This window comes from Sturnus vulgaris, chromosome Z (assembly GCF_052056855.1).
Source record: "Sturnus vulgaris isolate bStuVul1 chromosome Z, bStuVul1.hap1, whole genome shotgun sequence".
In the NCBI taxonomy this organism is placed as follows: Eukaryota; Metazoa; Chordata; class Aves; order Passeriformes; family Sturnidae; genus Sturnus; species Sturnus vulgaris.
In genome coordinates this window covers 18,277,476-18,304,046 of record NC_142283.1, presented here as the reverse complement: position 1 = coordinate 18,304,046, position 26,571 = coordinate 18,277,476, and the positions used below count along the sequence as shown (strand labels likewise).

The 26,571-nt window shown below is 41.5% G+C and overlaps 2 protein-coding genes across 4 annotated transcripts in view; one reads left to right on the top strand and one right to left on the bottom strand.

Moving 5' to 3' along the window:
- Positions 1-228: 228 nt before the first annotated feature.
- DNAJC25 (DnaJ heat shock protein family (Hsp40) member C25) lies at positions 229-7,958 on the bottom strand. The gene is made up of 4 exons (XM_014889208.2): positions 7,616-7,958; positions 6,463-6,615; positions 4,101-4,571; positions 229-1,185 (listed from the first exon to the last, which is right to left on the bottom strand). The coding sequence occupies exons 1-4, from the start codon at positions 7,925-7,927 to the stop codon at positions 1,063-1,065; spliced, it is 1,059 nt and encodes a 352-aa protein (XP_014744694.1). The 5' UTR covers positions 7,928-7,958; the 3' UTR covers positions 229-1,062.
- A 2,723-nt stretch (positions 7,959-10,681) lies between these two features.
- The window catches only part of ECPAS (Ecm29 proteasome adaptor and scaffold), a 60,280-nt gene continuing 44,390 nt past the window's right edge, over positions 10,682-26,571 (top strand). The window contains exons 1-5 of one of the 3 annotated variants that reach the window (XM_014889233.2): positions 10,682-10,758; positions 18,151-18,281; positions 22,750-22,866; positions 24,456-24,574; positions 25,692-25,844. In XM_014889233.2, coding sequence (XP_014744719.1) covers positions 10,737-10,758; positions 18,151-18,281; positions 22,750-22,866; positions 24,456-24,574; positions 25,692-25,844 — 542 coding nt within the window. In that variant the 5' untranslated portion in view covers positions 10,682-10,736. Of the gene's footprint in view, positions 10,759-11,062; positions 11,118-18,150; positions 18,282-22,747; positions 22,867-24,455; positions 24,575-25,691; positions 25,845-26,571 lie in introns of those variants that run through there. The other 2 variants (XM_014889232.2, XM_088156657.1) reach the window with 2 other exon arrangements.

Genomic DNA, 26,571 nt, shown 5'->3' with positions numbered 1-26,571 from the left:
GGTGTGATGATAGGAGAAAGACCATGCTCCCACCTTTCCTTCCCCAGTAAAATTACTGAAGAGGAATAAGGTAGCAGAATCCCTGTTACCAGCAGATCACAGAAACTCTCTGAACTGGGCTGTTACAAACCACAGACTACTGTTATGCATTATTTATTCTAAGTACTCAGAGGTCTGATCAGAAGAGATAAATGTAATGAATACTTAAGATTTAGAATTTAAAACTAATTAAATCTGCATATATAAACTTTTATTTACATAAGGCATCAAAACTGCCCTTTTTAACAAAAGGGTCATTTTCCTTTAACCAATACTTTGGTGAAAGAAATGTCACTTTTAATAGACTAAGATCCACTGGTACACTTGTTCTGAACAAGAAGTATAACCCAATGTACAAGATGTAAAACCCCAAAATATCCAAGCATACTGTTTCATGAATTATTCTGTAAAACAAAGAATTAAGGCTTGTTTGCATCACAATGATGATCAATCATGCATCATTTATTCCCATAAAGAATAAAATCCATTTCCAAGTGAAGCAGGAATAGCAGTAGTCTTGTATAATCCCCATTTTGTTTACATGAAAAAAAACCTATTTGGCATCTTAGAAATTAGATTGAAAAGTAGGGGGAAAGAGAGGAAAACAGGAAATGGTTCTTGCTTCGGAATCCTTTATAGGCATTTTCAGTTTCCACTTGAAGGAACCCTTTAGTTTTAAGAGGAAAATTGTGACGTCTCAAAGTTTGAACTAAAAATATTCTCAGAAAGACCATAGTTATGGTTTCGTTGATGATGAATATGAAGTATCTAGCAAAAAATACATTGTTTGGAATAATGAATTCCATACTCATATCCCCAAGTAAATGGCATATATACATTAGGCTGAGCCTGTTTAATAGGTCTGATTTATAAAAATGGTAAACCTGTATTATGCTTCGGCCTGATGTAATAGTTCCTGAGTTTTAGATCACTGCTAAGCCACAGGAGACAAAACTCTGAATGATATAATGAAAAGTTTTGCAAATCACTTTCAGCAACAGCACACATTTTGTTCAGCAACTTTCAATCATCAGTAAAGGTCAATCTTCCAGGGCCTTCATTTTTCATCCACCGCCGGTATCTCTTCCATCTGGGATCCATGGCCATCTTTTTCTTTAACTCCTCCTCTTGTTCTCGTTTATACACCTGGTAAGACAGACAGAAGTTTTTGATAAAGATGAAGAAACAGCTTAACTGAGCCTCAAGTGGGGTGCAAGTGTTCATACTTCAATCATTTCCCAGCTTCTTGTTCTTACAAAAGACTGGATTGCAGTGCAGAAGCAGACCCCGACCAACACAAAGTGTTGGGGCACTTGCAGCCCAAGACCCTACTGCTGCTCAAGATGCTTTGTGCTTTCGCTGAGAGCAGAACTACCTTCCTGTAAGCTCCAAAATATTTTTTTTTGCTAGAGAAGTAGATGTTCAACTAATTCAACATAAGAAAATACACACTATGCAATGGCTAATGTTCAAAAAACCTAGCCTTGTGAGTTCCTTTCAGCACACATACTGTTCAATGCAGTTGTTCAGCTCCTCCTTTTAGCTGTTCACCCTTTAAAAAGTCATCATCTAATAGAAACCACTATGGAACTTTTTGTTCCTAAGTAACGTTGTCAACAAAGTTGAGAATATCTCAAATATCTCTGCATCCAGTATTTACAGTACTAAAAGATAAGCAATTATATTCTGTCAAGAAATGGTGTCACTGCAATGGAATCTACATTTATCAGCAAAGTCAATAATCTTTTAAACAAAAAGGTCAAAAAAATGCAAGAACATCTGCATTTTTATTCTGGAAGGCAGTTTATGTAGATCCAGTCAGCATAAATCTCTATACTATCAATGATTTTATCATCTCAGTGACATGTGACATAGTCTGACTCAAATGCCAATTCAATTTAGAGTTCTGCTATGCACAAACAAGATTTTAAAAATATTGTCTTACAGATGGCTACATGAATACACAAACTCAATGCTCAGTGATCATAAAGGTTTGAAGAATCGTTAGGAAACAGTAAAAATATTGTGGAGCTCTACCATGCACCTGCGTTTTGAATTCGTGGTTTTCCTATCCTAAAACAACACTGGAAAACTGAACAATATGTAGATAGACATCTCCAGTGACGAAGGAACAGACAAGCTTTTGGGGAGAAACACTACAGCATTATTTTTCAGCCTAGAAAATACATGGATATGTTTCAAATAAGGATATGGCAGTGGTACACAAAAGCACAGCTAGCGCAAGAACAGAATAAACCATGATTATTCTCCATTTCCAGTAATACTGAAATGAGCAGGAGTCCAGGCTTCAAGAAAATCCTCTTCCACCACCTTCTACAAGTATTGATGAACTCATGACCAGATGGCACAGCAGACACTGAAAACTTTAATGCATTCAAGTGAATAGGTAAAAACTTATTAAAGCAATTACCTACAAAGACAAAATTTCCTTTTCAGAAAGTCACAAAGCTGCAAAACATGTTGGATAAATATTATTATTCAGGTGCAGCTGTTGTGTATTCGTCAGAGAAAATGAACTGCTGGCCACCACAGGAAGCAAGTGTGAGCTAAAAAGACTCCACTTGTGGCAAATACAGTTCTTTCACATTCAGTGACCAAAACATCACTCGTTAAAAACTCTATGGATGAGAAACCAGGGCATTTTTTTCTCTCCTACAGGATACCCACCCAATCTTCTTCCATATTAATAGCTGCTTTAGCAACATTACTCAGCCTTTGGACCTCCAGATTGTTTTCTAGCAAACCCATCCTAACTGAACACATACACATACTTGACAGCTAATCCTTTCCTTACATTAACACCTATTTTCCTATTTTCCTCTTCAAGTTTATAGAGTAATACACCCCTGTCTGCTTTTGAATAAACATTTTCTAATCTTTGGTGTCCTGCCACCATCACATCTCTTTCCCAGCATATGCAGAACAGCAGCACCACCTCCTTTTCCCCTTAAGCAGACCAAGTTCATATTCTCATGTTTTTCTTTAGAAACCTCACATCCAAATGGCCCACAGATGTACCTGTACCTGTACACAGATGTGTGGAACAACAGAAGAGTTTTGTCAACCTGCCCCAACATCCCAAGTAATTCTGGACTGCAATTCCATGCTATAACTAATGCTCTTTCTCTGCTCTCACAGAATTCTTAAAAATTATATAGTGACTATATAGTATTGACTATAGATTTATTGACTATCCATGGCAAGAGTAGAGGTTGTACCCAATGGTGGTTTTTAAGAACAGTCTCCACTACTCACCACAGGGCAAAGAGCTATCAAAGGATAGTTGGGAAAACCAAACCAAAACAATAACAAACAATCAAAAGCCTCTGAGTCAGGAATTAACATCTTAGAAGACTGATAGAATAGGAATTTCAGACAATCTGGATAATTCTTATTACAATTACTGTTTGGAGAGCAGACTATAGTCTTCAACCTACTATAACAGCACACTGTTATTATTGCTCTGAAAGTGCTGGATAACTAACATTAGTTTTTCCACCAGGACTACTGATAAATAACAGAAGAGAAACTTTCAATTTCCCTGAAGTTGCTACACAGACCTTAAAGACTAATCGACAAAAAAAGATAAGTGTATGTAAAAGTAGCTGGAGCCAGTGGATGAAGAAATAATAAGGAATACGGTGGTGGTTTTGGCATGTAACAAGAAGCAACAGCACACGCCTGAAGAAAAAGTTCAAGGAACCGTCACCTGTTATATTGAAGCAGTCAATACCATACCACAGACCCCTTCAGACAACCCTCTGGAACCATAAAAGGAGGGGCAGGCAAGCAGGAGTCAGATGCATGCATATAAACTCTTAGAAAAATGATGTTTATGCATTATCTAGGACGTATATTGTAATGAATACGTATGATCATGATGGAATAAATATCCCACTGTAAGGTTTCATGGCACACATTTGATGAGAGGATACATGCTTCAGGTGTGTCCAGTGCTGTAATAAAGAATGCCTGCTTTCTAATACTTCAAATTGCGTTAGAAAGTTTATTTCCTGGCTGATTTCAATATTGCTACCCACCTCATAGTTTTCTCGTATCCATAGCTGCCGTTCAAGAAAGGTCTCTTTTTGATGATCTTCCAGGCTGTCAAACTGAGACTGAGACATTTTCATGTACCTTCTTATGATATACAACTTCTCTTCCACACCATACTCTTGCCCTTTAATAGTGAAACAATAAATCCACCAACAGTACCAAACTATGTATTTGCACCAGTAAAAGGGAGCAAGAAGGATCTGAAATAGAAGGATATCATATATTTTGGGCTTCTGATAACCGCCCTTTATATCTATTTTATTTTTAATAATGTCTTTGATAATTTCTTCCTCCTCTTCACGAATTTCTTCTTTAGACCTCCTGTTCTTGCCTTTTTCTTTAGTCTTGTTGAGTAAACCTTGTTGCCTGGCAATCTCAGTGGCTTGTATACGGTATTTTGGCACAGATGCTAAGTAGTTGATAGCTTCATTGTAACTACTCCACCAGCTGAAGAACTGTAATTTAAAAACAGTAAAAGTAAAACCCATGTTTTAATACGGACACATTCCTATTTGGGGGTTTGCCAGGAAAAGAAAAAAGTAATGCTGTCACACACTTTTAACCACAGTTCTATTACCGTAGGGCAAAAAGTGAAGCTAACAGTACTTCTGTGGTATCACAGAAGCTATAATCATCTCTCTAGACTCAGTGAAGCACCCGGGAAACAGATATATAAGTGTATCTCACAGCAATTTATGATGACAAGGAAGGCCAAGCAGACACTGCTCTGAACCATTTTGGTCCTGAGTAGATGGCAATCTCCTGAAAGTTAACACCAGTCTGTGCCAGCCATTCTCAGAAGCCCCTCCTCTTATATTATAAATATAGCAGCTAGTATACAAACATTTAAGTATAAAATTGTACCCTTTTAAAGCAGTTCACTGAACATAAACTAAATACGTGACAATCTCATTAGTCAGGCAGTGCCCACTTTACAAAACTCAAAATACCTCTCTGATCTCCAGCTGTCCTCTGGGCTTCATGGGAGTGGGGGAAAAAAACCCCAAACAACAAACCAGAAATATACTGCCTGGATGAACCCAGAATCATAAAATATCCTGAACTGGAAGAGACCCGCAAGGATCATCAAGTCCAACTCCTAGCCCTGTACAGCACAACCCTGAGAATGCTTCCTTCTGAACACAGAAGCACAAGGTCTAGCAGAGAGCTGATGTTGCTCCCATCTAGTGTCCAATAAATGACCTGAGATGAGGCACGGAAAACAGAAGTAAGAAACTAGAGAGGCAAAAAGCAGCTTGCTTTCATTCTTGGGACATCCAATCATGTCTCACTGACACAACTTTTTTAATAATGACGCATCTCACACCAAGACAAAGGGCAAACATAAACCACTACACAACCTTAGGAAAGCCTAAGAAACAACAGAAAGCAAGATGGGCAAACTGATTTACACAGATGCTTACACTGAATTTAGAACCATCTGGCAGTTGGACTCCAAGTCTACACTTACAGACAAAATAAGAAATAAGATGTGAAATGAAACTTCACCATTGGAACTAAATCTGAAGAAAAATTAGGTTGAATATGCCATTAAAATTTATTATTCTTGAATTCTGATCAACATACTTTTTATTCTAGCTTCTGATATCCCACTAAACACTGAGCTAACTGCACCACAGCGTAAGCTATACCTTGATTTCTTAAACTTCTTGGGTATTTTTAATGATGCTTTGAATGAGTGATTTAAAAGATCTTAAAGAGAAGTTATGCATTTTTGTCCTCTTGTCAGCAACAGCACAAGTTTTTTCATTTAAAACACAGGGGGTTTTCTGGGCCTTGGATCTACCACCTTCAGAGTAAACTGTGCTGAACTGAATTTGCTTCTCTCCTGACTTCATCAATGTAGTGTTTAAAATACACTGCAATGCAAGATTCACACATTAGTAAACTACAGATATTCGGTCCTATCATCTGAATTGAATCTTGAATTGTTTGCTACTAGTCTGCTTTTTTAAAAACCTTACTTATGCATCTTGATAAACTGACACATGTTATTTGGGGTACTAGTCCTGCCTGAGCTACTCAGGCAGCTACTCCTGCCAGGAAGAACCGAGTAAATTCTTCAGAAAAGACGCACATTGTCTCAACAAAATTAAAAGAAACTAATCTTTACTTTTGTTCAAGGTACCAAGGGCAGTCAAAAATCTGCTAAGTACCTCCTGACTTCAGGATTTTTATGGACAGTACACAGAACTGGACCACAGAATACAGGAACAGGGCTGCTCACTGACACTTTTTATTAAATGGCACATTATGAGAGTGGCCACTACTTCTTTTCTTGTTCAGAAACTCACAGAGCAGTACAATGTAAACGTGAAATTTTACCTGAAACACAGAGATGGCACACACTGTAACTAGGATCACTATTGTGACATCTACTTTAGGTGCCAGCCTCCTGCTGTAGTAGTGGTAATAATGCCTGTAATACTCTTCAGGATGATCCAGCATGTAGTCATAATCTTTACGTGTTTCTTCATCCTGCACGATGAGATGAAAAACTCATTCAGGTTTAAATTCCTGCTTTCACTTGCTCTATTATACCTGTGTTTTACATCTCATTAAGGACCTTGCTGCTGTAAACTTGCAACAGCCCAAGTGAGTACAAAACGTAAGAGGAAATTCGTCCTCTTCTCATATTCTCAATTAATTTGTTCACACTTATGTGCCCATGCACATATGACATGTTTAGCCTTAAAATGAATAAGCAGGCACTATGCAAAGGCATTTAAAACTAGAAAACAGACAAGCAACTAAAATCCACAAAGTAAGTTGTTTAACTTCAAAATGGGAAACGCAGATGGACTGGAGTTAATAAGTATTGCCCAGGAAAAGATCTTCAGATGAAGAACCTATTAGGAGATTGTTTGACAAAACTTAAAGGAATTGGTTTACAGGGCTATGGAATCTGTCCAATGGAAAGCCAATTTAAAACCTCATTGTTCTCATGTTCTCTTGAGTTTTCCTTCATTTCTCTCCATATAATTGTGGGATGGGAAATTTAATTTTGCCAGGCTCAACTGCAAACTGCATTCCTTTCAAACTCCGTCCCCCCTTCCCCACCCAGGAAAAAAAAAAAAAAAAAAAAAAAAAAAAAAAGTAGTTCCCTTTTCTAATCCCCTGTAGCCTCAAAACACTTACAGGTCTCCTTCTTCCATTCCTGGGTTCCATCTTTGCCAAGTCACATATGCTTTGCCCTGAGAAGCCTTCCCTTACAGATCCCATATGCTACTCGAGTCACTGCTACTTTTAAAGGTATACACCTCCAAGATAAAGCCCAGTCGGTTCGTCATAAATAAATAAATAAAACAATTTTAAAAATAGCGCATTCTAGACACAGGAGGATTTTCAAGAGCACTCCATCCTCCTTCCCGCACTCTCGGGCTGGCTACGGAAGGAGGATTTTTCGGGGTGTTTCTCCTCCCCTCCCTGACTGCTTACCGGAGCGGCTCCGGCCGCGGCGGCGGTCCCGCTCTCTCACCTTGAGGGTCTCGTAGGCGGCGGCGATGAGCAGGAACTTCTCGTGTGCCGCCTGTGCCCCGTTGCCCTCGCCGCCCGCGGGTTCCCCGCGGTAGCGGTCGGGGTGGTACTGCCGGGCGAGCTGCCGGTAGGCGCGGGCGATCTCCGCCTTGCTGGCCTGCCGGCTGACGCCCAGCACCTCGTAGCAGACTCGGCGGCCGCAGTAGAGGCGGTCGGTGAGGCCCCGCGCCGGCCGCGGCAGTAGCGCCGCGCACAGGCACAGGCACAGCGCCCACCACCCTCCCGGACACCGCGCCGCCGCCGCCGCCGCCATTTCTCCTCCTCCGCCGCCGCCGGGGCCGTGCGCGCGGCCGGCGGCGGGGCCGGCGCGAGAGGGCGGGGGCGCGACAGGGGGCGGGTCGTGACAGAGCCCGCGCTCGGGGCGGCGGGCCGGGGAGGGAGCTCGGCGTGATCGACGCGGCCGGCACTAGCGCTGGTCCTTTGTCCCCGATTTCTCACAGGCTGCTGCCGCCCCGTACGTCCAGCCACGGTGTGCCCTTGCCTTGCACCCGCGCCAGCGGAATCCTGGGATGCATTCGGGAGAGCACTGCCAGCAGGTCGATGAGGTGATCCTGCCCCTGCACTCAGCCCTAGTGGGGCCGTGTCTGAACTGCTGTATTCAACTCTGAGCTCCAGAGCTCAAGAAAAACACGGAGGTACTGGAAGGGGTGCAGAGGAGGCCACAAAGGTGATTTGGGGCCTGGAACATCTCTCTCACGAGGAGAGACTGCAGGAACTGGGCCTGTTCAGTCTGGAGAAGAGACCGCTGAGAGGAGGTCTCATTAATACATATAAATATCTCAAAGGTGGGTACCAAGAGGGTGGTGCCAGATTTTTCAGTGCTGCCCAGCGATAGTAGGGGGAGCAAAGGCCATAAACACGAGAAGTTTCACCTCAACATGAGGAAGAACTTCTTTACACTGAGGGTGGCAGAGCACTGGAACAGGCTGCTCAGGGAAGTCGTAGGGTGTCTGGAGGTTTTCAAAACCCACCTGGACATGTTCCTGTGTCACCTTTTAGGTGACGCTGCCTTGGCAGGGGGGTTGGAGTAAATGATCTCCAGAAGTCCCGTCCAACCCCAGTAATTCTGTGATTCTTCCAGGGAAGAAACCTCTGAAGTACTTCATGAGCCTGTACCTGGTTTAGGCTTGCTCCCGGTGGAGCTTAGGGTCTGACCACCTGCCATGTGCGGTCCAACGCAATTAACTGGCGTTATCTCCCTACCTGAGAGATTCAGGAACTGTCCGGACGCAATTCTGTGCCATGTCCTCTAGGGTCGCCCTGCTTGAGCAGGGAGATTGGACCAGATATCCTTCGCGCCTGACCCATTCTGTGATTCTAAGTGATTCTTTCTGCACAGCTCCCTGAAATGGTGGCTTCGAAAGCAAGTCTGCCACCTGTGATGTTCTGTACCCAAAGACTTCTCTTGGAAAGGAAGATTACATCTCTGCTCTGGTGTAACCAGCAGGAACATCACCTCAGTGCTTGACCTTTCCTAGAAAAGCAGATAGGGGCTTGATGCTGTAAATATTCAGCACAAAAATGCTCTTGTTTTGTTCTTAAAGCTGGAAATGAGTATGACTCCCATATGGCTGGTCTGTTCTGCTTGTCTCCTTTCTGCATTAATAAATGCTTGTAATTTCCATCAGTTGTGGATGGGTCCCAAATCTGCTTCCTCAAAAAAAAAAAAAACCAACAAAAAAACCCCACAACAACAACAACAAAACCAACCAACCAACCAACCAAAAAAAAACCCCACAAAACCAAACCAACCAAACAAAAAAAACCCCAAATAAACAAACCAAAAAGCCTACCTCTTTGCAGCTCATTAGAGCCCAGCCTATCAGCATTGGAGGCTGGAAGTCAACTCTTCAGACCCTGACCTTAAAAAATTGTGGTGGGTTGACATGGGCTGGGTGGCTGGTGCCCACCAAGCTTCCCTATCACTTCCCCTTCTCAGCTGGACAGGAGAGAAAATAAGGTGGAAAATGACTTGTTGGTTGAGATCAGGCAGTTTACTAAAGCAAAAGTGAAAATTTATGCACACACAAGCAAAGAGGAAGAAAATAATTTTATTCTTTACTTCCCATCTGCAAGCCATATCTGGCCATTTCCTGAGGAGTGAGGCTTCAGAATGCATAGAAATTGCTCTGGAAGGCAAACACTGTAAAAAATTAATGTCCCATGTTCCTTCTTCTTCCCTCAGCTTTTGTATCAGAGTTGACATCATATGCCATAGAATATTGTTTTGGCCAGTTTGGCTCAGCTGGCCTAGTTGTGTCCCCTCCCAGGATCTTGCCCAGCCCCAGCCCTCCTGATGGAGGGAGGAATGTTGGAGAGACAGTGCTGATGCTGTGCCAGTGCTGCTCAGCAATAGCCAAAACACTGGTGTGTTAGCAGCAGCTTTCCCACTACCTGTGCAAAGTGCAGCAGCACTGTGGAGGCTGTTATGGGAAACGAGCTCCTGGTCAGCCAGACACATTGCACAACTGTAGCAAAAATGGTGCACAGAAGGTTTTGTCACCTTTTTTTTCCTGATTAGAGAAACAAGCTAGTCCTCTTGACACCTGACACTTGAACTCACGTCTGCCTTGGGACTGGCCCTGGAGCTTTAGGGAGACGTGGCCAGCTGCCCCCGTGCCACCTGCAGGAAGCAGCAGGGAGCTGGGGAACGGGCGCCACGCTGTTTCCAGAGGTGCTCCAGGGACGCCTCGCCTGGGGCATCTTGCTAAGATGCTCCTTACAGCGATCACATATGTCATCGCAGAGTCTGAGAAAAAGACGCAGTGTGGTGGTCTCTCTGAGCAATCCCAGAGCGGCAGGGGAGGAGGTCTACGGCGCACCTTTATTCCTTCGGGAAATGGCTTTGGAATTGCGGCTCGGCGGCGCTGGCGGGGGCGGGGCCGTGCCGCTCGGTAGGCGTGGCCAAGCCGGTCAGTGGACGGGGCCGCGCCCGGCTGTGGGCGGGTCTCTCCACCCTCATCCTGCTAGCGCACCCACGGCCGCGCGGGGGCGCCCCACGCCGCTCCGGTCCCGTTCCGTCCCTGCGCCGCCGTGCCCAGCGCGGAGCCGGCGCGGCCGCCATGGAGGTCAGCGCGGACTCCGGTCAGTGCTGCCCCCGCAAACCTCCTCCTCGGGGCCCGCCGGGCGGGGCGGCGGCGGCGGGGCCGGGCCGTGTATAAGATGGGGGCGGGCGGTGGGGATGGCGGCTCTCTCTAAATATAAACTGGCGGTGACAGAAGAACGGGCGCTGCCGCTTTCGAGGGGATCCGCAGGGAGCAGGAGGAGGAGGAGGAGAAGAAGGAGGGGGTGGAAGAGGTGGAGAGGGAGGAGGGGGAGGAGGAGAGAGGCGGCCGCCGGCCCGGTGCCGGTGCCGGAGAGGGGTGGGAGGCGCGGAGCGTCTCTCGCCGCCTCCCCTCCCTCCCCAGCCGGCATCATGGCCGCGGCCGCTCAGGACGAGCTCAGTAAGTGCTCGCGGCGCAGGACTCGCAGCGGGGACTGGCGGGCGGGCGAGCGGGCGGGCGACTCGGGGTTTCCCCGCAGAGGGTCTCCTCTGCGGTGGGGTCCCGGCCCCCGGCCCGGCCGGGCGGTGACGGCAGCGGGGCCGGACCAGCCCTGGGAGGCCATCTCGGGAAGCGGAAAGCGGGAGCAGCGGCACCTTCCGCATCGCATCCCTGGCTCCTCCGCGGACACGCCGGCTGCGTGACCTTGCGGGGTGGCGGCGGCGGCGGCTTCTGGCCGGGACGGAGCCTAGGATTCCTGGCGCATAGGGAGCGGCCTCCGCCCACCGCTCCTGAACGGGCACAAGCAGCAGCGCCTCTGCCCGTCAGTGCTCTCGTCCCGCGATGTGCGACCGCCGTGTTTGAGCTACAGCAGCGGTGTGACACAAGGCCGGCTGGCGCGTCCAGGGGCGGGTTCCCGCAGCCCCTGAGGCGCTGTGCCGGGCTGTGGGTACGGGAGCGCAGCGCGGCCGCCCCTGCGGCGCTCGGCATATGACCGGAGGTGCTGCTGCCGCCGAGCATTCGAGACGGCGGAGCTCGGCCCTGCCTTCTTGTCACCTCCAAGACCCTTTCTCAGAGACTCTGGAAAAGCCACACGCTTAGCTGCTCTCTGGAGAAGGCTATGGAACTTCCAAAAAAAAAAAAGCGGTTTTTCTTCCCCTGCTTTTCCTGGACTGGCATAAAGCTGGTTTTTATCTGTGAAGAGTTAATAGCAAGATAGCATATGACTCAGCCAAATGAGAGGGCCTTTGGTTGCCCTGAAATAGTACTTGGCAGTCGTCAGAGAGGAAGGGCAGAAGAAATGCTTTGAGCATATTTGAGCACCACTGGCTTTCAGTACTAAAGAATTTCTGTGTGCTGTTTTTTCGTTTGTGGGGTTTTTTTTGTTTGTTTGTTTCTTTCTTTCTTTAATTGTGGGCTTCTGTGTAGACAACATCCTAATTCTCTGCTCTTTGTTAGATGTTACTGAAACTAGGCTGAGTGATATGAAAATGGTGGTGATGTCCCTTATGTAGCCAAGGTCCCATGGTGGAGTAGAGAAGAATCTTGATCCTGTACTGTTCCTAGAATTGGAGGACCCAAATGCCAAGCTATTTTTTCCATTGACAACTGGTATAAATTGATGTAAGGACAGTGAAAGCTCTCACTCCTGCTGTCATCCAAGAGATTCTGTTAGTTTTACAATGCTAATGTGATTCCTCTTGTTGAAACCAGTTAGTGTGAGCTTTCTTCCTTATAACTCCTTGGCTTTTATCTGTGTGTAATCTAGCTTTCAAGGCTCTAAATCTGCTCCTGCAAAACATTACTCGTCAGCCATGTGCCTGTTGCTACACAGCCCTTTCTCTTAAGCTGGACTACAAAGACAAATGTCCCTAGACTGAGATTTACATTAATAATTACTTTATGCCATTTATGCATTTAACCGCTGCATCCTTCAAAAATGAGGCAGTTTTATTGGATTGCTTAGAAATATTTTTTTCTTTGAGTTAGGGGAAGAATGTATTTTTGGAAATCTTTTTTGTTTAATTTGTTTTTTTTGTGGTTTTTTATTCTTTTGAATAGAAAGTATTGTAATCTTAAAAAAAAATAAGTTAATGGAAGAAAGAGTAACTTCATGTAGAGAAAGAGAGGAAACTAAACCTCCATGTGGGCTTACTGTCTTTTGATACATTCAGTTAGTTAAATTTCAGCATATTTGGAAATAAATCCTTTTTTTAATAGGATGATGACTAGTCCTGAAATAACAAGAATAATTATCATTAGTTTTAGTTTGAAAAACCAAGTTTCCTTGCTTTATATTCACATGGCTGTAGGAAGCTTTCATCTAGAGCCCCAGTCAAATATGGAAGCTCTGTGTAAATGCTGTGTAAGGGATGCCTCTCATTTTAGAGGACAGATTGTTTGAAGGCAGCATAAGATATGGCAGTTTAAAAATTAATGCAAAATCATTAAGTTGGCCCTAAAGCTGTAAGAGTTCAAATGCAGGAGAGACAAGTCATCCATTCAAATTGAGAATCTGTGCCTGGCATATTGCAAATTATTTGGGTTTTGGTGTACAATTCAAGCTTTTACATAAGCCTTTCTATAAAATGAAAGAATAGTATGGGAAAAAAACATAATATATCCCTTCTCCAACAGGCCTTCCTAGCTTTTTCCAGTGAAATCTTGTAAATCAACCTGGTGGCTGGCCTGTTTCTACGAGTGCCGCCTTAAGTGTTTTGGTTGTAGGCACACAGTGGGTTACTGGTAGAGACAGGAATAGCACCAGCAAATCCTGGCTCACTGTTTGCTGCTATAATCATACTAGATATATTTTCTCCCAGAGTCTAATAACATTTGAACAAGAATTTGACTCCTATTTTAGTAGTTGCACAGCAGATGAGAACTTTATTCTTTCTTCTGCATGTGAAATAATGCAGAAGCAATTGCTTAGTTCTAGAGAGACAGAAGGTCGTGTTAGAGGTTTTGCTTTAGTAGGAATTTGCCCCTAAAACTACCCCTGCCATCCAGGAGGTGAAGATGAAATGCTTTTATGCCCAGGACTCTTTACTTGGTGTGGGATCCTTTGGAGAAAATGTGGGGGAATGCTTATGCATGTAATGGTTCTACAGAATTCGGGTAATAGAGGAGGTTTCAGGGGTTTTTGTCTGATTTACTGAAACTGTTAGAAATTATTTATTTAGCAGTTCCACCAATCTGTCAAACTGATAGTTCTCAGGAAAGTGAAGATAAATTCTGACTTCCTGCAGAGATCTGGTCTGTTTTGCAGAGAACTCAGACACTCTTTTTAGTTCCTCAGATGTTTTGTGGTTAACAAACTACGAAGTACAGCTAGTTTGACATGTCCTAGCCCCAGCAGTTTCTTGAGTCAGTTGTCATAAAAGGAAGGGTGTGTGTTTTACTTGATACTCTGCTACACAAATGTGCATTGCTGAGGGGTCTGTGTGGAATAACTGGTGTGCTGTACATAATATCTATAAATGCCAGAGGGAGCTGATTTGAAATGGAACTGTGCTTGGCTGAACTGAGAGATTTCTGTGATAAAAATGCACATAGACAGTGGCATAGCTGTGTCAGTAAAGCCAGGCTCTTTTTTTTATAATTAAAATAATGAGGGTAAACTCTTTGAATTCTTGGCTGTATTGAGGTAGCTATTTCACTGTTTATCCATATTTTTTATCCTTTTTGTGTCTTTCTCTCAGTTCTCTTTGACAGGCTCTCTGTCAGTATTTACCAAATGGAAGGAAAGGGCATATTTTGTCTGTGAGCAGGCTTTGGGGTTTTACTGTTACTTTGGGTGACCAAAAGGACAGTTCTGAGGTAGCAAAATAAGTCTGACCTTTTTATGGATGGTATTACAGTATTTGGAAATTAGTGTGTCATTGTCAATGTAGCTTTTTGGTAGAATTTGTATCCTTTTTCTGTGTTTCAAAAGTGATTCTTTTTTGTCTTTGCAAGGTTGTTAAGTGCTGAAACCCGTATTCCTTCTTGTTGTCTGAAATGGAGATTGTTTCACTTCTGGTTCTTTCCATACATTTTCTCACAGATAGGTAGCTTCATTGCCATGGTAACTTGGGAATTGCAGATTCCAAATACACCATGTCAGTTTACACAAATTGGATAGTAGTGTTGGAAATAGGGATACAAAGATATATCTTAGTTTTCTGCCCCTTTGTTTCGTTTGCATATAATGAAAGGAAATGTCTTCTTCATATGCAATGCCTTTTGTTTGGTTCTTCGGTTCTCTGTATTTATCTTTGTCTTCTTGTAAACACCTTTTTTGCCTCAAGAAAGTGCCATAAACCCGGCATTTTTTGTGGAAGTACTACAGAGCAGCATGAAAAGAAGTGATTATGTCAAAACAGATGAATAACTGTTTCAAATTCTGCATGGACTTAGTTCTACGTTTTTTAGAAGTAGAACTACTTGCCGATTTTTTTAAACTCATGCACCTTATTCTTTGTTGTGTTTTTTAATCCATAGTAAAATGCTAGCTGTCATAGCTGTGGCACACATATGATGTTTCTAATATTGGTTTCCAGTTGCTAAGGCTTTTTCCAAACAGTTTTTGTCCTTTCCACCCCTCCCACCCTCCTTGCTATGTAGTAAAGCAAGTTAGGCATCTTGTTTTATTTATTTCTACTATTAGATAAGCTCCTAAAAATGTGATAGCACCGTTTTTCGGTTGGCAGTAAGGGCTGTAAAATCAGATGGAGAAGATTTTAACTTTATACTTTAAAACTTCAGAAATGCATGACATGGGGAATTGGGAACCAGTTGTGAGCCAGCTGTCTTGTTTGATGTCTGGTGCATAGTGGTCTGCTTGCTAACTGAGGCTGAGTGGAGGCTGTGAAGAGACGTAAAGGAGGGAAGGAACACTTTCCTCATGCCTCCTCAGCCAGGAGGTCTGCAGTACACATGAAGACAGGACACAGCATCTGAGACCCAGATACTTCATCCACAGTTGCTTTCCTGGACCATTGTGTGTGGTGCTTTAAATCTCCAGTGTTTATGCTTTCCCGTAATGAATGCTGTCAGCTTGAGAAATGGTCTTAATTGTTAGTAGAATAAAAACTGTGTAGGAAATAGTTGATGTACAATACTTGGGAGGTTGTATGGCTCTTTGTTTTCCTGTCCCACTGCTATGGATACAGCCTGCATTAGCAGCAAGGGAGAGTGCCCTGATAAACTCCTGACCAGTTTCTTAACTACATCCGGGTGACCAGTGTCCTTGAATTTGCTGAAGAGTCTTGTCATGATTATGGTTAAGGGCATAATATCTGATGACAGTATTAGGGCTTAACTGGCTTTGCAGCAGAGGTATGAGAAAAGTAATAAACTTATCTCACAGGCAGTGTAAAGAAGAGGGTGGCTTTTTGTCCCCCGATCTCTGTTGTTATTGTTGTTGGTGTTATTTCCACCATTTTGATTGCTGCTTGAAACGAAAATAATGGAGGAAGCTGGAAATGGGGCAGATGTTTGCAATTCAATGCCTTGCTGCATTTCCTGAGTGCTCATGCAAAGTGGTTTCTCTGCCTTTCAGAAGGTGTATGTGTGGTCTGTGACTAGCAACAAATGGCTTTAGAACTAACTTCAGTTGTGTTGCCTTATACCTGTTTTTGATATGTTGCTATGTGAAAAAACATGTTGAGAAAGTTCCTCAGTTGACTTGCTTGAGAGTGATGGATCTGCAGTGTTCTTCTGGTGTTCTAGGTCCAAGGGGAAAGATTTGATAGTTTTTATTGTTTCAGTAATTTCAGCTCCTTGATTTGACTTCAGTAGTCCCTTACTGCCTGTAAGGTAGTGAGACACCAAAGAGGTCCTTGAATGGGGGCTCACTGAGATGATAGGGGTGGGGGAAGGATGACACAAAAAGGAAGGTGAAAAGAAATCAAATGTCATGTTTTGTTTTTTTTAAATTGAAACATGAGATAAGTGTCGTAAAGCCATTGACTAGCTGACAACCTGAGTGGTCTGTGAAATCTGTCTGAAATGAGATTGACTCTTATCTTCGGTTTATATTATAGATACTGCAGAGTTTTGGTTTGTAGTTTCCTTGACAGTAAAATTTCACTGTCCTCTGTTCAGCTGCCTGTGATATTTGCTCAGTAGAAAATGTAGTCTTGGAAGTGATATGTTTTTGTTCAATGTGCATCTGGCAGAGGAGCAATAGTGCTATGAATGCAGGGATAGCACAGGTTTTAAAAATAGAATGGTAAAGGCTTCTGAAGCTAAATCATCATAGGTTTGCTGGTTAGAGCTGTATTTGCATTTCAACATCCCTTTTGTTCACTTTGATTCTAAGATACCCATTCACCTGAGTCTTTACTGCTGCCCTCTACCAATACTTTTTTCTTCCCCCACTGTAGTGCTTTGCGGTTAGCTCAATGATCCTCCTCTGCTGGAGGTCTCTCCTTGGTCTCCCTCTAATCTCAGCTTACTATGGGTCACTTTATATTAGTCTTCAGAGAAATTATTTCCTCCTTGTAGGGTATCTTAAGACATTTAGCCCTTCAAAAGCATTGGGTTTCCTTGCTACCTGTGTGTCTGGGCTTCATTGCTGCAGGATGGAAATCTGATACTTCTGGTCCTGTACACAAAGACTCTTCTCTATCCAGCTGTTGGGAAATGGTGCTGTTGCTGGGGAGGCTTTGTTTTGCTTCTGGTGTAACTGTTGGGGCAGCTGTATGCTGGCACCTAAAATAAGAACTTTTAACCTTGTTTTTATAAAAACAAATGGTCCTCAGCCTTTGTGCTTGAGCTATTGGCAGAAGATTTTGGTGTTATCTATTTTTGTGAAATGATTTATTGTTTGCTCCTTTCTGGGTTTGGGGTGTAGATCAGCTGGCCAGATGAGGATGAATTAAAACACTCCAGCTGCTTTGTAGAGTGATAATAGGATCACAACAGCATGTCCTACATTTCACGCTTGTGCTTTTTCCCCTGTTCATGATAGTGCTGTCTTTTTGAAAACAGATCAGCTACTTATAACACACAAGTAACTGGTTCAGCCAACATTTGTTCAGATTTTCTGGGAGACCGAAGTGCCCCAGTGCACAGGTGCTGGACAGGTTAGCCAGTGTCAAGATGTCATATGAATACTCCTGTAACCCTAACCTGTTAGTATCAAATTTGCCCTGGAACAGTTGTCTCAAGCTTCAAAAAACCTGATTTTTCACTCTAGCTTGTTTCTTGTGCTTTCAGGTGTGCGGACTGTACTGTGCAGCAGCATTAATTGCTTTTGTCTTTACTAGGAGAGGTCTCCATGTACTTGTGAAGGCTAGTACTGGAACCCATCAGGCTGGTTTCTACCATCAGTAGTTCTCTCAGTGTTAAATATCTGTAATGAGTACTGTTGAGATATAAATAATGACTGCAGTGTTTCTTGTAAGTCCATTAAGGGATGTTCAGGAAAAGTTTTCTTGCTACAGGAATTTTGAGTTTCAACCAGTTTCTCTTTTTCTTTTTTTTTTTTCTTTTCTTTAATTAATTGCAGATCAGCTGGAGCGTGTGTTCTTGCGTCTTGGCCATGCAGAAACAGATGAGCAGTTACAGAACATTATTTCCAAATTCCTACCCCCTGTTCTCCTCAAGCTGTCCAGCACACAGGAAGGAGTTCGCAAAAAGGTAAGGGTTCAATTTACTGTAAAGGTACATTGTCTTGATCAGGGAGAAGGAAATGCCCATGATGTATCATGATTTGCTATGCTTGGATATTCTCTGTTGAGAAAATTACTCTGATGAAAAATTATCATTACTGTAATAGAGAATTGGTTCATTACACCTGTTACAGCTTAAACAAAGCACTCAGTGCCTGTGTCAGCACGGGCTTTGCAGATGTGTGGAGGCTGTATTTGTTTCCACTTGAGGCCAGCTAGCTCTGAGTTAGCCTGGGACCAAGGCTTGCTGCCGTAGGGACTGTTGCCTAGGCTTCCAGGGCTGTTGTTCTTCCACCTGACTTAGGGCACATGTGAAGGCAGCTTGCTGCTCTGCGCAAAATACCATGAAGCCATGCTTATTGATGTCATTCACTTGGCTGATAACTGAAATAAGAGCAAGAACCAAGTAATTTTGAAGATGGACTGTGATACCTACCTGAAAAAATTCAGTTCCTGGTACAGAAGGCAGCTTTATCATAGAATTTATTCAGGTACCTTAATATGTACCTGAATGACCAAAACTGTTTGGTTTTTGCCTGTAACCGGGCATAAGGAGCAAGGACCAGGCAGTTTTAGAGGTGGAATTTAATATGTAACTGGTGAATTCAGTTTTCTGCATTAGGTTTTAGGTCTGGTAATAAGAGCGCACTGGAATATTTTGGAGCAGAGTGCAGATGAAGTGTTAGGGGTTAGTGGTGGAAAAGAAACTTTTCATAACTCCCTGTCATGTAGAAACAGGGAAGTGATCATTCAATGCACTGTCACTGCATTTACAACTCGATTTCAGAACCTGCAAGTAACTGTAGCATAGATTTTTCTCAAGTTCTGCTCAAAACGTGACCCTAAGAGTGATTACACGAAAGTGGGTTTGTGGATGTCATGCCATTCCACTATGCTGAAGGACGGATACTCTGACCCAGATGGGTTGTTCTTCTGAATACCTGATTATCATGTGTGCTTGAAGTTGTGAAGAAAGGCATTTAACCAGCTGGTGAAATTTCTTAGAGTATTTTTGTATAATTTTTTTCTCTAAACTGGAATGTGTTGTCAGTTATTTCGGAGTGTTGGAAGATTCAGGAGAGGGGGAGGACTAGTCTTTCGAAAATTAAATTTTAAGAGGCCTCTTGAAATCACACAGCCTACTTAAAGATGTATTGTAGTAGTGTAGTTAATAGTTTTTGCATTAGAGTGAATAATGAAATAAAATGTATTTCTTCTTCCTTTAGGTGTTTAAACTATTGATTTTCATCCACACCAGATAATAATACAAGCAATTACAGCACTTCCATGTAGTTCTTGATATTTGTCAAATTCATTACAGTCATGTAGATTAACCTGAATTCTTCCCTTGCCGTATCAATGAAGGCATTTGGCTTTTTCCGTATTCTGTTTTCATAATAAATTCAAAATGTAGCAAGAAGGCTCTGTATGTGTTGAATTTTAAAAATTTTATATTTTTCACATAGCAAAATAATTTATCAGTGAGACAGAGGTGAGGGGAAGACTACCAGTGTTTTATTCTAATTGATATCAGTGAACATTTACTACGTAGTGTATAACTTGCAAGTAAATTTCTTCCATGTGCATGTTCCTCTTTTCCATTACTTACATTGGAACTTGGCTTGTCAATCTTTTTGCTCTTATATGTTGTTTAATGTAGTGGGAGAACATGCTAAGAATTCTGCTGCCTTTTCAAATACCTAACTTTCCATTGCTAATTTTACCTGCTGGATAACTAGGCAAAATTAGCAATGCCTGGTGCTGGTTGTTCAACACCAGCTTGAATCATGTTAAGCAATGTAAGCAAAATGAAAACATGTATTTTTTGACATGAGCACTCAGGTGATTGGAAAGCTTATCTAATAAAGCTAATAAATGAAATAGAATAGAAAGAGAATGGCAAACTCTTTATTATGCCAGTGACTCCTGTTCCCAGTGACAAAACTGACCCCATGTCATGTCTCTCTCCTACAGTGATTGTTGTAGTTAAAAACCCATAAACTCACCACTAACAGCAATAAAAATGTGTGCCAATATAGATAACCATGGTTTAAAAACTTACATAATTTTAATTGAATTGGCAGTGTAGCTTTTGATAGTAGAGATATGAGAAAATAAGAACATTGGTGTGTTGTGAGTATTCTGTTAAGTGTAGAGCATTGCAGTTCAAGGACTTCTTTCACCCAACTTTAGAGGCATGGTTTAGTTCACAAGTACACCAGAAGGGTTAGCAATGTTCTAATTTTACTTTGACTCCCCAGACTGACATTGTCCACAAGCTTGTACTGCTAGAATAAAAAGGGGAAATGAAATTCCATTTTTCTTCCTGTTGCCTTAATGTATTCCTTCGTTGGTTTTATTGCAGCCCTTAATTTTATGACTGATAGGTCACTGTTGCAATGATTAATTTGAACTCATTGCCCTCATACATTTTCAGATCTAGGTTATAGTCTAACTCTGGGGATAAGCTTGTAATGCCTATACCTTCTTAATCCATTTAGGCTGAAGAACTAATCACTTTTCAGACCACAGTTTGACAAATGAGTTAAATTTTATTCTAGAATGCCTTCTACGAAATCAATTATCCTAGTGGTGTCACACAAAGAACTAATCCGGGATAAATTTGCTCTGCTTCTTCAGATGAGGTCCAAGAAGTGGTTTTGCACTGGCAGCATTTGTGCCAAACTGGATACCGTTGTCACTTTAAATGTATCCCATGTGAGGACAGCAAAAACAAAAGAAGTTAGAAGTTGCAGACATTTGCTTGAATCAGATCTGAAGAGTACTACTGATGAGATCCTTAGCTCACTTGTTTGACATTAATGATTAGAGAAACAGGACATGAGCTAAACCCTCTCACGTAACGCCAGTTCCAGCCATGTCTTTTTTTTACCAGCCACCATGGGTAATTTTAACATGTTTCTTGAGTTCTGTCTTAGTACCTCCTACCCTTTCTCAAAGAGATCTGTGCAGATGGGTTTTTTCTCTCTAAAATACTATGAAATTGTAACTGTTGCAATATACAGCAGCAAAACTTGGTAGCTATCAGTGTTACTTAATTTGTTAGTTTATCTCTGGTTTTGATGACATGCTTGCAGTCAGCTGTGCAGTTTCTCTGGATTATACCTGGATATTATTTTTTTTGAGATCTAGTCATGGAGCAGATGTAAAGATGGTGTCTAAGAGGCTGCTCTTATGCAGCTCAGTGTACTTAAAGTTTTGCAGTTTCTATTATGGACTTCAGTGACAGCAATTTAGCTGCTTTTTCAGTGTACTATAACCAAGGTAATGATCCCTTGAAAACACAGGACACCTTGGCTTCTTGGTTTGAATTGCTTGAAGTCAACATGAATCTAGGAGTGGCTCTGACTGGTTTTGCTGGAACTGAACTGAGTTCATCTAATGTCACTTCCGTTTTTTTGCACCACCTTTTTTGACAATCTGATGAAGTTTGCAAGCAAGATGCAGAAGTTCAATGTGATTTCTCAGAATGGATAATCGTTCCAGAGTAGAAATTGTAGTTTTCCATTTCCTTCATTCAGTTATGATACCTCCTTCAGGAGATTTACAAATGGCACCTTGGTGAGGCTAAGAAACTGCCTAATGGGATTGTAGAATCATGTGATAATTCAGCTTGGAGGGGACTTTAGGAGGTCTCCAGACCAATCTCCTACTTAAAGCGGTCCATTACAAGTTCAGTTCAGGATGAAGGTGAAGGTTTTATTGAGATGGGTCTTGAAAAACCTCTGAGGATAAGGACTGTACCAACCCTCTGGGCCCCAACTTCACTGCTTGATAGTCTTCATCATGCACCTCTCTTGTTTCAACACACTCTGGCCCCAGTTTTGCTTGCTGTCTGTCAGAGCCCAGGGTCATTCCCCTTGACCACCTGCCTGTTCCCATTGGCATTGCTGCTGAGGCTCTGCCTGCCCAGGCAGGATTGCACATTGCTTCTGCCTGACATTCACAGCATTTCTGCTGACTTCTCCTCTTGTTTGAAGACTTCCAGTTCTGTAGCGTTCTGCTCCAAACAGTTCTAATACACTTATTTGGTAACTTTATTATGGGTGGGGATATATTTTTTTTCTGTTTTGTGAATTGGAATTATTCTGTAGATTTCCAAACCAGAGCCAGTTTTGACAGATAGTCACCAAATTGTGGAGAGAACTGGTCATCTTCAGTAATCCTTTCTTTTATATCTTTCTGTTGATGGATGTTACTGATTGTGGTGTGGTTTGGGACTACTGTATTTGTCTTAACAGTGACGTGGTTTCAAGATAATACTGTAAATGATGGCTGCTGTTTTCTTACAGATTAAATAATCAGTTAGATCAGGCCTAATTTGCTTATACTAAGCCTGCCTAATGGACCCCGAAGTAGCAATATTAATGGTGGTTCTTTCAAGTTTTTTTTGTTTTTTTTAATCTTCTTGTCAGGTCATGGAGCTGCTGGTTCATCTGAATAAGCGCATCAAAAGTCGACCAAAAATTCAGCTTCCAGTAGAGACATTGCTAGTTCAATATCAAGATCCTTCTGCAGTGTCATTTGTCACTGTAAGTGTCTGTTTTTCCAAGACTGTTTGCTGCTTTACTTTCGCAAGCAGAATATTCTTTAAAGCTTCTGTATTTAGCTCTGTCAATTTTCCTAGCAAGTATGTAATTGTTATGAGGTTGCTGTTTTAAGGGGTTTTTTTTATAGTCAGTTTTATACTCTGGTGTGGGTGAAACTTAGTTTCCTAAAGCATTTTGCTGTTCAGATTATTGACAGTTACTCTTGATATTTCATGATTGCATGAATTGTCATTGCTTGTATTGTAAAGGATCTGTTAACTGTTAAGCTGCCAATTTTGCAAGCAGCTATCAATCCTTATCCTGAAGCAGCAGGATCAGAGTTTTACTTAAAACACCTCTCTTAAGGACCTGTGTTTTTATGTGGTTTTAGGGTAGAACCTTGTCTGAGCAAGTTGAAGAAAATGTTATAAATGGTGAAACTTTCATAGATTATTTTGTTCAATCTAATTGAAAAAGTGAAAACAGTTTTAAAATGTTTTGCTGAAACTTATGAAACTATGAAGCAGTTTGCCTTTCAGTTTTGATAGGTCTGTTGCAAATTATCATCATGAAACAAAAGTGATTGAATCATAGGGAAACTTTTTACTTCTTGTTTTACCATTCAGTCCTGTATGTAGCATAAATTAAAAATATAACATCCTAGAAATGTATGGAGAAATATTTAGACTTTAAACAGCAGTGCTATACATTAAAAAAAATCTTAGGTTGTCTTAAGCAAGTGGCATTATCTGGAATTCTTTTATCTGGAAACGTCTTAGAAATGACCAAGACTTCTGGAATGCATACGTTTTGTAGAGCAAAATTAACCATCTTGTTTGAAGACATACTTGACAAACGGTTCATATGGCTGGACTTGTCCAAAACATCTTTTCATTTGTGTATCTCAGCAATGCAGATTGCTTTACATCACAAGGCTTCATAGCATTTTAACTCAAGTGTAGTCTACAAAGTAGTGTAGTGCACTACAGCACTCCTCTTTGGTACTTTTTTCAACCAGGTCATGGAACAGAGCTCTTACTTCTGCAGTTCGTGGCTGGATTTAGATGAACAGCATAACAGTTAGATAATCCAGTATTCAGTATTGCTCTGCTGTGCTGTCTTGTCACTGGACTCTTAACTGCATTTGCAGCATTTAAATAAGCTGATTTAGAAACATGTTTTCAAGAGAAATTTGCCTATGCTGCTGATTTCGTATTTATTCAATATTGTTTTCATTTTATTTCAGAAATAGGTTAAGAGAGATCATTATGTTTGTCTTCTTTTAAGGTGTTGCTTAGTTGCAGCTGCTTTTGGTGAAATTGCAGTGAAAAAGACAAACCAGAGAGAGGTTTTTTCATTGTTTTTTCCCACCTTTTAAAGCAGAGGCCCAGCAAGACCTGCTCTGAGTAGTCCTTGCTGAGTCTCCACTTTAATGGTTGACAGTCTGATAAGTCTTAGACTTAAGAAATTGATCTTACAAAAGGTATGTAGTTTCCAATACCCAATTATGTAAAGAACATAAAAGAAAAGGCTAAGGAACACATACTTCTTTTCAGTTGCTGCAATACTATGTGCTTTTTCTACCCCTTTAGAATTTTACCATAATTTATGTTAAGATGGGATACCCCCGTCTGCCTGTGGAAAAACAATGTGAATTGGCTCCAACCCTTCTCACTGCAATGGAAGGGAAACCTCAACCACAACAAGACAGGTATAACTATCTACTCTTGAAGCAAATTTTGTTGATGTTGTTTTTTGTAAAATAATTTGTATCAGTTTGTAAAGGATTTTTTTCCTTAGTGCTGTTTTCATTACTTAGGATGTTCTTGGCATGTACAATTTGGATCAGTAATTCGGTCGTTTGGGTGGTACAAAAAATGATAGTCTAATGCTGTAATAATATACAGAATCTGCAGCAGCAGACTCCCTATATGATAAGAGGTCTCTGTTATGATGGAAGTGAAATGCCTGTCCATATCCCCCATGCATCTTCATCGAATTCTGGTTTCCAGCCTAAGGCCAGACATTTGGTAGATATGCTGTGACCAGCTGCAGGAGCAGTGCTAGATGTCTCAGAGTGCCACTCTAAATTGAGAGATAGTGTTTCAAGTAAGTGGGAATTTTAGCAAACTTGTAATATGTGAAAAAAAGACTGTAGGGAACTCCTGTATACGAGGAGCCTCTAGTAAACTGTTACTGATGGACCTGGTTCTTATCTGTACTGACATGAGTTTCCACTGTGCTGGCATTGGAAAATGTCATTAAAATCATATTTTCCTTCACTTCACATACTGTGATGGTGTAAAAATATTTTTAAATGATATTACTGAAAAGTCTTGCAGTAAAATCTTGCTTCCATTTATGAGATTAGTGTGAAAATACTTAGAGTGTGATTTTTCTCTGTTGGAAAGACAGGTAGATGAGTGAAGAAAGCTTTGGAAAATCTGGCTGTACTTGTATACAACCAGTGTATTTGCCAGTGTTTCTTAAGAATGAGACAGACCTAGACTGTATTCTGTGGCATAATTATGAAACTGTCAAAACTCTGGAAAGGCAGTGACTTTATCTCTCCAAATGTCCGCATGCATATGGACGTATATATGTTCCATTTTAAGGACAAATCCTAATTTTTCTTCTGCTTTCCATTTTTAAGTATATCAGTTCGTAAATAGAGGCCACTGGATTGTGAATATGTTTTAACTTTTGTTAATATTTTCTTTTTTTGCTGTTAAGGGCCAGGTTTGTTGTAAAAGGTTTCTCTATTGTATGTTATAAACAAACAGGTGTGGTTTTTTTAAATGGTTGCAGTAAATGTAATTGTTTTTCAGCCTAATGCATCTTCTAATACCAACCCTTTTTCACATGAAATACCCTGCTGAACCATTGAAAGCAGCAGCTTCTCCGTTTAATCTTGCTGAAAAACCAAAGACTGTACAGCTGCTTTTGGACTTTATGTTGGATGTTCTTCTTATGCCTTATGGGTGAGTTGATACCAGTCTTCTCTCTAGCATTGATATTTGAAACAGTACAGGCTACACCCTTGAAAACTCATTTAAAGTATGCTGTTACTTCCTGGCTTGAATGAAACCAGTGGAAAGATACAAAAGAAGCTGGTAATTTTAAGAACCGGATCACCATCTTCTTTATTTTACAAAACATGTCTTTTCTACTTAATTAGGTGTTACACAATTCTGTCCTTACCTCTTTTGAGATCAAAGTGAAACTGAGACATGTGAGCTATCTATTAAATAGCCAATCCTTTCAAGTAGAAGCCTGACAAAAATGTGTGCTCACCTTTCTGCTGTTGAGTTTTAAGGCTTATTCCTCTGAGGTCATTAATAAGAATAATTTCTAAAAATTTATGCTTTCTAGAGTTGAACCTTTGAACAAGATTTATCTTTTGTCTGTCTTCTGGTGAAAAATGTTCAAACTGCAATGGTGCTTTCTTAGTGTGAACACTGTTTTTGAAAGCAAGAAGAATGTACAGACACCTTGAATTTACTGATCACTGCTTGTTAAGAACCTTCTAGTGTCTAAAATCAATACTTTCTCAAAATGTTTTTTCCACTAACTGTTTTTTTTAAGTGTCTTTGTATTGCTAGGGGAGCTTTTGCTTTGAAAGGAAAAAGAAATAATTTTGATGGTAGACCACATTTCTGCTTTTTCTGGCAATAAAAGTCTCATAGGATTGGTGCCAGTATGATTTTT

What these genes read in the sequence shown, in the direction of transcription:
- DNAJC25 (XM_014889208.2), bottom strand. Translation starts at nt 7,927, where the DNA reads ATGGCGGCGGCGGCGGCGGCGCGGTGTCCGGGAGGGTGGTGGGCGCTG. An exon ending in CCGCCTACGAGACCCTCAAG is followed by an intron (nt 6,616 to 7,615) that starts GTGAGAGAGCGG and finishes CTCATCGTGCAG; the next exon opens with GATGAAGAAACACGTAAAGA. An exon ending in GGATACGAGAAAACTATGAG is followed by an intron (nt 1,186 to 4,100) that starts GTGGGTAGCAAT and finishes CTGTCTTACCAG; the next exon opens with GTGTATAAACGAGAACAAGA.